This window comes from Ictalurus furcatus, chromosome 3, assembly GCF_023375685.1.
Source record: "Ictalurus furcatus strain D&B chromosome 3, Billie_1.0, whole genome shotgun sequence".
Taxonomy (NCBI): domain Eukaryota; kingdom Metazoa; phylum Chordata; class Actinopteri; order Siluriformes; family Ictaluridae; genus Ictalurus; species Ictalurus furcatus.
Window position 1 is genome coordinate 16,674,418 of NC_071257.1, and position 15,558 is coordinate 16,689,975.

General features: G+C 37.6%; 1 protein-coding gene across 2 annotated transcripts in view; it reads left to right on the forward strand.

Annotated features, from left to right (window-relative positions):
* lrmda (leucine rich melanocyte differentiation associated) overlaps positions 1-15,558 on the forward strand; it is a 261,688-nt gene that overhangs the window by 227,860 nt on the left and 18,270 nt on the right. For both annotated transcript variants that reach the window (XM_053621089.1, XM_053621090.1), the window contains one exon: positions 313-394. In XM_053621089.1, the coding sequence (XP_053477064.1) occupies positions 313-394 (82 nt within the window). The remainder of the gene's footprint in view (positions 1-312; positions 395-15,558) is intronic.

Here is a 15,558-nt window from a genome sequence, read left to right on the forward strand (position 1 = left end):
TTCTCTCTCTCTCTCTCTCTCTCTCTCTCTCTCTCTCTCTCTCTCTCTCTCTCTCTCTCTCCCTCACTCTCCATCTGCCTTTCATGCCATCAGTCTGGATAAATGCTCGTGATTGGTGATGACAAATGAGTACTTTTCCTTTAGGACTCAATTAGGATCAATGCATTCACAGCTCAGTAATCAATAATGTACATTTCTGCTGTCTATCCAACCTAATAAATACACGCCGATTGCAATGCAAAGCAGCACAGGTGCTATATTGAGGACTCCATCAACACAATGAGTTCATGTTTACTCTATTTGTTTTTTTAGGATCTTACTGATCGCAGATCAGACATCACTTCTATGCCTTATACTCCTCTACCGAGATCCAAAGATGCAAAAAACCCTAAAGGTAAGCTTGTATGTAGGTATTTGAAAGTAATTGAAAGTATTTTAATCCTACTATGGGGTGTAAGAGCTTAGATCAGTGATTTGAATTATGTTATATTATATTATATTATATTATGTTATATTATATTATATTATATTATGTATGATTTATTATAAAGGAATAGGTACACACAATTTTTTCAGCTTTAAGCCTTCATTAGTGTGAAGTCATTTCAAATCATGTTTCCATATCAAGCATCACATGACATACAATAATTTCTTACTTAAAAGATTGCAAAACATGATGTGACATACTCAACAAAGCAACAGCAATCAATTCTGTTATTTATTACCATAAGTGTAAGAGATCACGGACAAAAAAATAACAAATAGAAAGAAAAAAATTATTACATGCTCCACCCTTCTTATTCACAGTAAACTCCAACTTATATGTGTTAAAAAGACATTGGACACGTCAACAATTAAACATTAGCATAAGAAATATGGCAATTCTTAAAGAATCTGGAAAATAACATCGATAATGTAAGCGCATTGGGTGTACACATGGTCCGTCTTGCCACAATTTATTTTTTAATTTTGTTTAAAAAATTGTGTTTATTTTATATAAGTTCATTAGTGTGCACTAATCTTATTCTGACTCTGTGTTACTGCACCGGCAGCTTTAAGAGCTGGCTATACATGATACATTATGTACTAGTGAAGAGAATAGTACATAGTAGTGCTTATTATTTTATTACAACATGTAAAATTGAGACCGAATAGTGATCACATCTGAATAAATAACACTGTTTCATGCACCGACTACAGCAGATTTCAGAATAATTACATACCAGTTAACAGCAATTAACAGATTTATGTCCTAAGTTGTTGTAATATTACTGCATTACTACACTCCAAAAGTTTCAGTAATGCACAAAGCACTTTAATAATATTTTTAAAAGAAGGTTATCAACTTGGTTTTGTTCCATCCACTCACACTAATGATCTAACAAGTTAAGAATGATCTATGATTTATTAACACATAATGTATTTGGAAATAGCAATTTAACATATCGGCAGCATGAAAGATTTTTAATAATAATGCCAAAGTTTGAGTAGACTATTCAATCGCTTACAAGTCTCTATTTTTTTTTTTTTTTTAAATAAAAAGTAGCTCAAATATTAGTTTTAGCCTGGGGATCTGTACAGAAATACAGAATGTTCTCAATTATATTGTGAATACTTGTAGTATTCAGTGTATATACAGTTTATTATATATATATATATATATATATATATATATATATATATATATATATATATATATATATATATAGATAGATAGATAGATAGATAGATAGATAGATAAAAAATGTATTAATGGATGTGGATTTTGATGCTGTGTATACTGAGCATGGAGTTGAAACAAAGGCATGTATTTTATCTCATATAATAATGAATGCATTCTGGTTTTCAAAACTTTTGGTTTTCAAAAGAAAGAAATTATGCCATTAACCAGTTGCAGGATGTTGCATCCATGCAGTGGTTTTGTCATTTTATAAGAGTGAGAAACGTTTTCTCCACTAACAGGCTACAGACTAACAGATTATTCTCAGCTGCTAGTAAATTTCCCAAGCCTCCGGTGAAGCTGCATCACTGTTGGTTATGAGACTGGGACTCTGCAGGAGAGCTGCTTTTGACATGCTGAACTTCAGGAGAGAAAAAAGGATTTTTTTAATGCAGGAAACATTTATCATGTTCTTTTGTCCGTGCAATGCAGAGTACTGTGTTTTCGCAGCGCGGCCATGGTGCTGCCACTTTTGCTTTCATGTGAGGTCAACACAGAGCCTCTGCACCCCCCACCAAGGACAGATCTATTTCACAAAGGCTGACCCTCACCTCTCAAGTGATGTAGAGGAAAGCCCAGTGCTTTGTCAAAATCATGTTGCTTGAGAATAGTCCATTAAAAGGTGAGCAGAGCTGACATATGAAATATTTTTTCTCCCTCTTAGATTTCGCTGCGCTGACACTCTCCATTCGTTATTTTTACGATACTGTACTGCAGTGTTAGATAACACAAGCCCTCATCTTTGTCCTTCGCCTCCTTTTATTCTTTCCCTGTTATCACACCATTTTTATTTATCTTGACTTATTGCCTATTCTATTTGCTTAATGCATCAGGTCTAACACAGTAACTCTTTATTTGAACTTTGGCTGTGCCTTGGAGGAAAAAAAAAAAGCTTTAATAGAAAAGCCCTGACACTAAAAGATGCAGTTCACCTCCAGGACGTGTCAGGAGGAAGCAAGCTATTTGTATGCATTGGCAATAACTCATTGTGAACCATCGCATGATGCAATTATGCAGTTATTTATCAGGTCCATCTGTATAGGACGGAATGGTAATAGTGCCCATGCTTTGCCCAAAGGTTTGTTGCCAGTCCTGTCAGGCCCGCTGTATGTTAGATGCTGCATTGCAGTGGCCGGCAGAATTAGCGGCATGTGTGACAGCAGGCTGTCTTGAACAGAAAGCCTTTCCGCTGTTTCTCAATATTGCTACAATTAATGTCACCTGTGCCGAGGCCCCAAGAGCCAAGGTGCCATGGGTAATCAGGACAGGCACGAGTTCTTGAGATGGGAGAGAGGGGACGGGCTGTGTGCCTACCTTGCTGACACACAGTGTAGCGGATTAGAGGAAGTCTTGGCTTTTGGGAAATGAGACCCTTGTCTCTTGTGTTGGGCTAGAATTGGGGAGTGGACACACAGTGAGCAGACAAGAGAGGCTTAGAGGAGGGAAGAGGAGGGTGAGGGAGAGTGAGGCAGAGAGGCCATGAGGTAGGCTAGGTGTGACACAGAGAGGATGGCAGGGCTGGGAGTCTGGGAGCGTAGCCATGGGAAGCAGCACTGCTGTCAGCTCCAACCAGCTTTAAACCAACCTATAGGCCAAGATTCAGAGTCATCTCCTAATACATCAAGCTTTAAGACCAAGTGCCATATCAGCAACCAGCATAGTACCTACAGATAGGTACAAAGTAATACTGAATACACTTTAACCATATAATGAAATATGGGGTTATAAAATGAAATATAGTCACAAATGTTAAAATAGATGATACATTTAGAAAGGTCAGTTCAAAAATAGCAGTAGTTAAAATGGATTGTGTATCTATAATCTTAAATATAATCCTCCATAAATATCACTAGAAACTACCAAATTCCCCCACATACATTTTGACATGTGAAAGCAATAAATGCTACACCAGAACTCGTATCGTACCTCATGAACATTTATTTTCTCCTCAGTGAGTAAACCAGTGAGCATTCACCAGAGAAAGGAACTGTACTCCTACATATATCAGCTGAAGTGCATTTAAATTTTGTTATTGTAGGCTATGTGCAACTGTAATGGATGTCTGTATTTTAAACGGCACACAACTGTTCTTCAAATCCCTCCAGACAGGAGGCCTTAGCTATAAGAATATCCGAACAGAAGACACCCCAGGGACACTGTACTTTTTTTTTTTTCCACGCAGTTTGCTTTCATTATGGCACAGCTGATATTCAGCCCCCGAAATGGAACTGTGTGTGAAGAATAAACTGTTTTGCAGCATAACAAATAAACAAACATCTGGGACCGTTCAAAGCACTCCATTAGAGCATTCCATTTTTTTTGCCAAAAAAGTGAAAATGATGACAAATGGGCTGTCGTGGAGGCTGGGAGAGGCCAGATGACAGAGCTGTGGGTGCTAAGCACTGACTTTTAAAGCTCAGCAGGATGGGGGGAGATTTACACCTGCTGCTAGTCCCCCTATCCTCCATTAACTTACATCTGGCAACTGTGCGTCACTCATTTACCCAGAACTCGATCTGCTGCTAGTGAGCTAAAATGCGATGCTAGAACCTTTGTGAAATTGAAATAGATCTGCTTGGTGTGGGTGATGTACAGTAATATTTTTATAGCAACCTGATGGATATGTAGTGGCCCTGAGCTTTTTCACACAACTGTGTCTTAATTATAGTCTCCTCCTCCTTCTGCAATATGTGTGCATTTATATTTTATGACCTTTTATACCACCACATTGTTGAATTCTCTGTTGTAGAATTGAGTTCTGATGGGTTAGAAGGTCTTGAATAATTGTCTGTAACAGAAGCGCTGATAGTAGTTCTGGCTGTAATTCAAATCACAGGTTTATTATAATGCGCTCGTTCTGATACAGTATTGATTCTGTAGCAACAACTCATACAAAGAGACTTGTATGGTGGATTTAAAAAAAATAAAAAATAAATAAATAAATACATTGCTATTTAACAAAGATTTTTTTTATTTGCTGATTTGGTGAGGTTTTCTATAAGAATAGGTTTATTTAACATTTATAGAAGGAGTCATTTAGTAACATTGTAACATTTAGTGAGTTTTCCAGCATGAGAAGGTTTTCAGGACAGAACAGTTTGCACTTTCTGGGTTTCTTTGTAACATGATACACTGCATTTATTATTATTATTATTATTACCTTCAAGAGAGAGCAGCAGTAGAGGTTGGTGACTGTTTATCACTGATAACAGGAACTAACTGTAAACAGTTAAAAAGTGTGACATTTATATCTCAATTTGAATTTTATTTATTTCTCAAAATTATAATCATTGACAAATGGCTGTGGTAGAAGAGGAATAAAACACAATGAGTGACCAGATTGCCATAACAAAAAACTTTGCATTTTTTAAGTTATGTATGATTATGGGTGTGTTTTTGCAATCTTATTCATAAAGACCTGTATATATCCATTTCATCAAAAACTTCACCAATGCCCATTACTAACTAGTGATTTTAATGGGGATTGCAATTTCTAATTTGGCTTTACTTGATTCCAATATTCCAGTAACTTCTGGTTTTGTTCGAAATAATATCTTCCTTTTTTTGCCTAATTATTAGCCTTTTGAAAAACTAACTATATAAAGCCGTTCTATTCTAACGTGATATAGATTAAGGCTTTGGACAGCATAAACACATGTATTGCTGATTGTGGTTTTCTGTGTACTTGAAGTAGACTGGAACTAAATACTAAAGAATAACACAGTGGTATCTCACAGTCAGCAGGAACTTTGTTAATGAGGTACTCATCTACTCTGTTAAAGAGCCCAGTAGAGATTATTATGCTACATGCTGATTTCTGCTTGCATAATGCTTTAAAGTGACTGCTCCACTATGTGGCACACCAAGGTCCTATTTCCAGTCAGTCCTACCGAATCACTTGTCATTTGTATCATATGAACCCACCTTTCCTGCCTGTATTTACAGAGTCCCTTAGAGTGTTTTACTCCTAATTTCTCATTCGGATTTCATTTTGACAGCTAGCCCGCATGCTAGACTACTTGAGCAGAACTGTCCTGTGTCTGAATGAATGGCTCGACTGTCAGAGGATGGAGCATGTCTAAAACAGTCAGACTGTCCCAATTTAAATCTGAACTTCTGATCACATGATTGGTGAGGGTAAATATACAGTTGTAGATTTATTTAGACTTAGGTTTCTTAGTGTTTTTTTGAGGCACATGTAAAATCATCTGGTTAAAGAAGTCATTTAAGTTAATAATGCCATTCTGAGTTTATTGCCAAGTTACTGAAAATGTGAACTAATTTGCCTAAAATTGAGCCTTTTGGTGCAACAGTACTGTCATTCCAGTATACACTGATGTGGCGTACAGTGGGGTTTATGAAATGTTTTACTCATGCCTGAAATAAACCTTACATTAATGTTTGTTTCCTTTTAGGCCCTGAGATTCCGCTGAGACATATGTTTTCAGTTTAGCATTCTGCATGTAGGAGAGGTGCTGGGCAAACACCTTGCTCTGTGTCAATTCAGATCCAGAGGTGTGCTCTAGTCTGGACACTGATGAGGTGTTTAGGATCCTTTTCTAATGACTTAGGGGTGTTTTTGTGCCTATTAAAGTCTTTGTGTAAAACACACATATAGTTTTAACTGTACAAAAATAATGAGCGCCCATAAAAAAAAAAGAAATTGCCATCATGCTAGTTTATATGGACTTGCAGACTTACAAATTGTGTTTCCTTAGATGCTGTGCCAAAAAATAATGGTTGGAAAGTTGCGTGTAGAAAAAAAAATCATTTGATGTAGTTCACAGGCATCTGTTTTAGATATCCTCAGTGTTCTGTATGTCTGATTAATTATTTGTATATAAAAAATGTAACTGATCTGTGGGAGAAACTTTAAGCTTTAAGTCAAGTCATGACAGGCTTGTATGATGGTATAGTATCTGTCACTGAGCTGGTTTTGGCCTTCATTTTTGTGTTGACAACTTTTGTTTTTTCTCTTGTATTGAGATGATATGATGATATGATTTGTGTTGGGGGGATCTGGTGGGCCTCCCCGGATTCCTCTAACACAGGAGCATGAATTTCCATTAGTGAAGAGATGGAGATTAATGTGAGGAATGGAGGAAGCCAGGCTAGTCTGGCCATTCTTCACCTCATATATGAAAGATGGAGGGGGAAAAACGAGAGAAAGGAAGACAGGGAGACATGGGATCGGATTATTTGGTCACTGAGACTGCAGAACTCCTCTCTCACCCTATTCAGAGCGCAGATTAAAACAGCAGGGCCGACTTAAGTACTTCCTGCAAGCTTCAACTGCTGAACTCTACTTTGAGATGGATTCCCTTTCCACACTGTCATTACTCTGAAAGAATGGCACTGCATTTACTGAATAATTCTGTTTGTGTGGGTTTTGAGGACGTGTTATTGACACATTTCTCTCTCTCTCTCTCTCTTGTGTGCTGCTGTTTGATGTAGTAGAATGAGTCTCTGAGAGACTTTAAGAACTTTTATCAAGTGAAAGGTGGCAGTGACAAGACAGCCTGCTGGGGTTTTTATTTTGTTTGTTTTATTTATTTCCTGTGCTGTCATTTTAATATGGAAGGTATTGTACCTTGATGGGCCAGGTTAATATGGCATGTTGAAGTCAAATTAGAGATGAACTAAATACACATTGGGAATGTAATGCTGTACAAGAGAAGTCCATGACATGACTGAATGGCTTGATTGATGTTTAATCTTCTTCCCAGATGAATCATTTAACAGACTACCTTAGACATACGACTCTAGGGAAATGTTCATACCTATATTTTCTTCCTCTCTTTTGATGAACAGACTAATATATTTGCACTGATCATTTATTCATCTATCAGAGCTGTCTGAAAATATATATATATATATATATATATATATATATATATATATATATATATATATATATATATATATACATATATATATATCATATATCATGAGCATTTGGGAAGGATGACAGAGCAAACCTGGCTGGACTACATCATGATCTATTAACGCTAGCAGTGTACATGTGCGTGTTAAGTGATACCTCATGAAAGACTAAGAATGTGTCAGCATGATGGACAAGGACATGAGGTCTTGCCAATCTGCCCAGCCCTGTTCCAGTAACATAGTTATGGTACCTGGGACTTTGGCCTGCTTACCAGTATTTCTGGCCTGTCACAGCAGACTGACAGAGAATATATCATGCAAATGGAAAACCCATGCTCATTTTCTAATCAGCTCAGAAAGTGATTGCTAATGCAGTCAAAGCATTATTCATGTTGCTGAGTGATTTGTGACGTGCACACTGGATATGTGAGATGCAGGCTAGAATTTCATGTGTGCGTTTAGTCATGCCAGGAGTTTAGCGCAGGTTAGTGTGGTTTTCATAGTTTCGAAACTCAAGGCTTTATCATTGTAATTTATGAGGAAACAGGCAAGCCAGATGGTTTGGATATTTTTACAGCAGGATCGATGCTGGCTACTCGACTTTCCCCTCTTTTCGTGGGTTGATATGGATGAGTCTGCTCGTGTCAAGGGGTTCTTCAGTTCCCTGAGATGCTAAGACACAGTCCTGGCAGATGTTGAGCAACTTGTCATTCTGAAGGCGAAACTGATCCGTTCACAATGAACCCTGATTGCATTATAATGATCATGTGACAGAGCCAATGGAAATGTTTATTAAGATAAATTCCCCTCACTGGAAGAGAAAAAACATGCCAAATCGTTGTAATTCAGAATCATGGAAGATACATGCTGGAAGTATTTATGATTCATACTTGGGAAAGGTTTTCCTTTCAGCATTTGTTTGTGTAAATGTGATTCAAGCCACAATTAAATTATAAATGACAGCAATTAATTTTGTGACAAGCCCCATCATTCTATTTTATTTGTGTACAATGTGTACATTTGGCTTATTAATCATCTAAACCAGATGAAAAGATGTTCTGAGAAACTTCTCTCCCTGCTTGCTACCCAATGGACCGCTTTAGATTAATACTTCTCATATGGGCCAGAGGCATCTGTGTTTCCAATGTGTTTGACTTATTAGAATGACACTACTAATTAATTTTTTAACATTTCATGGATAATTGTTGGCATAATGTAAAACGCATAACCATGATTTAACAAGAACAGGAGGACATCTTACTCTATTGTTGTCCAAGTCCATAAGTGACACATCAGCCACATTGATCATGTGACCTCCTCCCCACTGCTCTACATCTATTCCCACATAATCTGTGGACTGAAGCCATTGTAGTGGAAGAGACAAAGCTCATCTGTCAATTATAGCAAGCTCCATTGGACTGTTGTCTAAACTGTTTTCTTGCTCACTGATGAATCCACTGATTTATTGTCACTACCTCTACATTGCTGTACAATCACAACACACTGATGTTTGAACATGCACTATAGCATGAGGGTGAACGTAGCTCAAATTAATGACCTGGCACATCATTTATTCAATTCAGACACATGGAAATGGATGTTTAGCATTCACTGTCACACACTATAAAAGAAGGTGCAATATCTCTGTACAGGGTTCAAGGCTCAGAATGGTGAGGATTTAACATTTGGTGTGGGTGACACTTTAAAAAGAGGGAAAAGGTGCTGGCTAATTTTACCTGTAAGTGCTTGCATTTATTGTTACATTTACTGAAGTTGGTCATGCTCTTCCAATGCTAGCCATTATTTTTTCTGGTAATTACATCATTGAAGCAGTTATCAATACCATTACTTTAACTACTGTTTAATAATAATAATAATAATAATAATAATAATAATAATAATAATAAAAACAATTTCACATTAATATAGCTTTTTAAAAAGTTTAATCTCCAACTAATATTTCAAAAAGACTTGAAGTAGACTGATATAGACTTGAATAGACTGATATATTTTAAACATAGAAAGTGGATTTTCTCATCATTCTAATGTAACTGGACACATTCTTTTGCCATCATAATTTGATTATGGGATCATTTTTGACATGTTGTCGTGCTGTTAGACTGTGGCATTGACTGAGTGATAGAGGTTAGACATTGCAGTTAATTCCAGATTACAAACATTTGAATAAGTACTATCCTTATTCCCCCAGGAAATCTTGCATCTCCGGTTTGGCTTGTGGTTTCAGCATTCAGCTTCCAGTCACCTAACCAGCAAAGATGACAATATCAAACTTGACCGCTGTCTTCTTATAGCTTAAGGATTTTCAAACCATCAAAGTCCACTCTTTAAGTGGATGAATGAAAAATGTGGCAAGAATTGCTAACTTTCATGCTGTATTAATTCAAAAGAGAATTTTTGTACTATATATTTTCCATTCCTTATTCTTTTCATTTAATTCTAAGATGAATACAGAAGTTATTTACTATAATTTTTTTTACAGGGATACAGTCGTGAAGCAATAACAGCATTCTCTTTTTTATGGATGCATTTATACGTGGCCATTTGCCCAAATGCTGACAACTAAAAGAGATTATGGTACAGGGAACAGTGTGAAAATGTGCAGTAATGGAACATTTCTGAAGGTCTATATCATTGTAAATAGGCTTGCCCTGTGAGAAGAGGTAAAATATGCCTCTGCACTTGACATCATTAAGTCTATGCTAACCACCGTCCCTTGGGAGCTTGTAGAGATTGTATTACCTCCAGCAAACTGTTTCACAATTGGGCATAGCCTGACATACTGCTGCAGTGGAATTGATTCAAGAAAGGAAGCGGCAAATAAAAGTGGAAAATGGCATGAAATGAAATGAATTGAAATGAACACACATGTCCTGTAGTAGGATTTTCCCTTCAGTGAGAAAGTAAAGCCAGTGACCCAGTTGTACTATTCCTAGCGTGTTTCAGGGCAGCACTTCACTTTCATGCTTTTTCCCACTAGCCATATCTTTTCTTCTAAAATGCACGTAGTGCTTGTTTCAAAGTGTTTTATTGCCTATAAAAGCTAACTGACTGTCACTACCTTATGTAGTGATATACAGTACAAGGCACTGTGATGCCCTGTAAAACTACACATATCTTGTTCCTGAATGCTGAGGTGATATTCTGAAATGTATGTCCTAATGCAGTATAGGCTTTTTGTAATGTTGGCTATGATATCACAATAACCTTGAAATGGAGGCAGAGAGGAAAGAAGCCACAGGCCAAGCTTCCAGACTCACTAAGTAACAGTGACATTTGGAACTGTTCAAGTCACTGCACTAATACGAACTGATATCTGTTGAACTTTAAGCTATTCTTGAGGTGGCATTATTTTGGTCCAAAAAAAAAAGAAAAGAAAAGAGAAAGGTCTTGTTTCTCCAGTATGTAAGCATTCAGGGAAGCACAGAGGAAGGTTTAGATATCTATAGTGCAAATGGATAGATCAGAAATCTTAGCAGTCTGGACATATATTCAATAATATTTTAATTTATTTCTCATGCCACACAGCCAGTGGATTTGCAATTCCATCCCCTGTCCTTCCCCTCTTCAGCACAGGCTTACTCATGCAGCCAAGTGCATAATGTGCTGTCCTGTAACATGTACGATTATAATTAGCTTTGTCAGGTCCTAGCCCCTACAACCCCCATGCAGATAATATGATAATATGTCTTCATAACCGACTGACCTTACATGCTCAATATTTCTCCCCTTATGAAGATTACATGTCAATAAAGTAATTGAGTCCTGGGCTGTGAGGCAAGTGAAGATTTAGGTTATTGGACTTTTCGGGGGCAGTGATGTATGACCGTTATTATTCCACCTGTCAGGGGATGTGCAGGGTGCTGATGATGGTCCGAGCTTGTCAGGAGAGGGAGGGAGTGGGGGTGGGGGTGGGGGGTGAGGCGATGGAGGCGGAGGGGGCACTGAGCTCTTTGGTTAGGCTGTTAATCAGGTTGTTCCTCTTGAGCCTGATCCTGCTGCATATGGAAGCTGGATGAGTTATTTTAATTAGAGAAAAGAGACATACTGTAAATGTCTCCATTAAGAAGAGGGCAAGGTGACTGAGTATTAAAAAGAACCAACAATTCTGCACCATCATGATCCTGCTTTCAACTGAAGCCTCATGGGGTAATCAATTATAGTCCATATTAGTTTCCCTTTCTCTCTTCTGTCGGACTGGATGAATGCTTTCTGCAGGCTTGTGTTACACAAGTGCCTTCTGTAATCACCACTCAACCTTTCCAGTTGGGCCGTGTTGTCATTTTAATAGCATTAAAGTGATCTAATTTCAAATGATTGCTTCATGGGTGACATTCTTCTTTTTACGACATTGGAATTTTGCTAAGAACATACTGAAAGGGGAGGCACTGGGCACTGTAACTACTCCACTGTAATTACTTGAACAGTGCTGCGGTTGTGTGCCATTAGTAAGTGATCAGTTATGTTTATCAGCCTTCTGGACTAAGTGTGAAGATGTGTGTGTATAGTTAATGACCTTAGACTCAATGCTGAGGAGAATAATGTACCTGTTCTTGTACTGTTAGATCTTTGTGCTGCCTTTCATACTGTTGAACATTCTTTATCACTAGACGTGAATAAGAGGGTTAGACTGTCAGGGAATGTTCTTAAGTGGTTTTATTCTTACTTATTGTGTGGGAAATTCTTTGTAACTCTTGGTGATTATCTTTGTAAAAAAAAAACAAAAAAAAACAACAACAGTAACTTATTTAAAATATGAATGGTGTCCTACAGGTATCCATACTCAACCATCTTCTGTTTCTTATGTATTCAATTCAGTTTTATTATTACAGAGCATTGTATATGCTGACATTGGGTCGAATGATCAAATATGGCATCAACATAAGCTTTATAGAACTGTTCCCCCAGATTATTGCTCTAAACACCCATAGACCGCATGTTGAGCATATACCTGTATGAACAAATATTTTCTTTTAAAAAAATAAATAAATAAAAACACAATTTTTTCATGTGGGTACCAACATCAACAGAGGAAAAAATATGACCAAATGAGGAATTTTAGCTACACCACTAACAAGAAAGGGCATAATTCTTAAGTCTTGAATCTGAGCTTTAAATCAAACATCAACAATATTGCAAATTTTTTTCCATTTGGGGAATGTTAGCATTAGAACTTACATCATTCTGCCCAGTGATAAGAAGTTGACACATGCTTCTCCCTTTTCTCTCATTGATTATTGTAACTCACTGTTTACTGGGTTGCCAAAGAAGGTAATCAATAGGCTGCAGCTTGTTCAAAAGACTTCAGCTTAGGTTCTAGCAGGTACACGCAAGAATGAACAAATCACATTAGTCCTGTGGCATTATGTCGGCTCCCTGTCTCTGTTAGGACAGATTTTAAAGCGCTACTAATAGTTTTTAAAGCGCTGAATGGATTAGCACCATCATACATCATGGATTGTCTGACCCCATATGTTTGAGATTGTTCACTAAGATCCAGTGCAAGCTTACTCACTGTACCCAACATCAACAAGAAAAGATGTGTTGAAGCAGCCTTTTGTTTTAAGGCACCTAAAAAATTGAATGGTTTACTAATTGAGATCAGACCCACAACTGCAGTGTATGCTTTTAAAACGTAGCTAGATATATTTTCTTATACTCTGTTTTTATGAATTCTTCTTTGATTGTTTTTTTCTTTTACAAAGCCAAATTGTTTGATTTACTCTTTTTTATTTACTGTTATTCTTGCTACTCATATTACTCCCTTACTTGGTTTTTGTTGGTCTCTTTTATTGTCTTTTTATTTTCCTTGTGAAGCACTTTGAGCTGTGTATGCCCAGTGCTGTACAAATAAAGATTATGATTATAAAGATGAGTGAAACCCTGTCAGAGGTGATGTTCCCCAGTAGTTAATGACTGTGTCAGGCGTTGTGTGTTAAAGGATATTTTGCCATGCCTGTTTGCATTAAGGCTGGGGACTGATCCACTCCAGTCAGATGAGATGTCAGTCTGAGTGATGCTCCTGCTCCGTCATGCCTCCCAGCCATGCACTGTGGGTGTAGATGGGCACCCCTACATCCACCCAGGGCACAGCCTAGTAGTACATCAGCACAGCCCTTGTTCTTTTCTTTCCATCCCCTCTCTCGCTGTTCTCTGTCAGAGTGTCATGTTGAATCACCATACAACAGCGAGCTCAGGAGCCCCAGGTACCAGTCCAACAAGCCTCAGATGCTGTGCTGAAATGAATATAATAATGGGCTCCGTAAAATAGCACAGGGCACTTAGCAGAGACAGGAAGAAGAGTAATAAGTGAAAGGGAGTGTGTGTGTGTGTGTGTGCGCGCGTGTGCGTGCGTGCATGTGCATATGTGTATGTGTGTCTTCTTCAGGGGAAACCAGAGAGCAGATGCGTGTCCCACAGTGAGGCAGGTGCAGTTTGTCTCCTCAGCGATGGAGGTGGGAGCATCTCTGTCAGATTGATATTGATATGTGTTACTCTAGGGAGTGTCAGGTGCTTTATTTAAGGCAGCAAGGAGCCCATGCACTCATTTTGTAATTGACGTTTGGCTTTAGGGAAGATTAGGCTGTTTGTGGTTATAGCAGAGCAGCTGATGCAGCGGTCATTGTGTTAAGTGTTGTTTTTCTTGTGTGGTTAAGATTGTGCTAGTGGGATTCCATGTCAGATTGATTCTTTATACACATGTTTGCATGCATGCAATCATTTATTTGTGTCCATGTTCACTGTCTGCTGGAAGGAAAATAAACTGATCTCTATTCATATTCTCATATTACATAACAATCAATAGTACAGTATGTTGAGGTTTGCAAAAGAATTCATTATTTATAAGACACACAGGCTGAGAGAAACGCCTATTTTAACCACAAAGCAGAACTCACTATTTTTTTCCCTTTTATTTGTTTCATTTTTTTTTTCTCAGGACAATGTGTTGTGAATCTCGTCTCCTCCTTTTAAAGTCAAATGACCACTGTGATGTGTTGACATGGCTGTTCACTATTCACTTACATGCTTTGGTGGCTGTATTCGTTTTGACGGTAATCACAAATGACATTCACCGAGGAACCGTTTTGCTCATTGATGCATGAAGTCTATCACATCCATCATGATTACATTTAGTAACAGTCCAGAACCCAGATTTGGAGTCCACTATAAAAGCTTCACAGGGACTCTGCAGTCTCTATAAAGGATTAAACACGCACTCTCTGTTCCACCTTTTCCAACTCATAACATAGTTGTATTTTCTCATTATTGCAACATATTACATAACTGCATCAATGCTTTGCTTTAAAGTTTAAAAATTTCAGATGCCATTTGGCTTATGATATGTCCAAAATGTTTAACAAGAATAGCTATCTTTCTCTGATGGTCCTAAATCTTCTGCTTCTCTATTTTGTGAAGTTAAAAATGGATCCATCTATAATACTAATAGTTATTTAACTTGCTTATTTATTTACAAGTTCATAAATGATTAAAAACCTATTTTGCTTTTAAAGTTGAGGTCAATGATTTTGAAGTTAGAACACTTTTAATGAAGTTTTCCTCATATTCAGGCAGCTACGCAAAGGAGAACTCCCTGTAAAGGTTCTGCAAACAGGAGAAAAAATAAATGGCATGAACCATCAGGGTCCATCCAGTCAGGACAAGGAGGCAGTCACTCATGTTTTCTGTCCATTCAGCTGTTCTATGAGCATGTGTTTGGGGGCGTTGCTCTGGAGAGAACTCTAAAGGGAGCAACTTTGATTAAATTTTGAGTTTTAAAACAGCTAGCTTCAGCCATAACTGCTATAGCTTTGATTTGGAAACCACTTATACAGCACCAATACTTCAGAAAAGTTCCTGCGCTTCTCACTACACAATGCCAGCTTTCAAGAAGATAAATTTCATGATATCCCATCCATGAAAAAAAATACATTAAATTC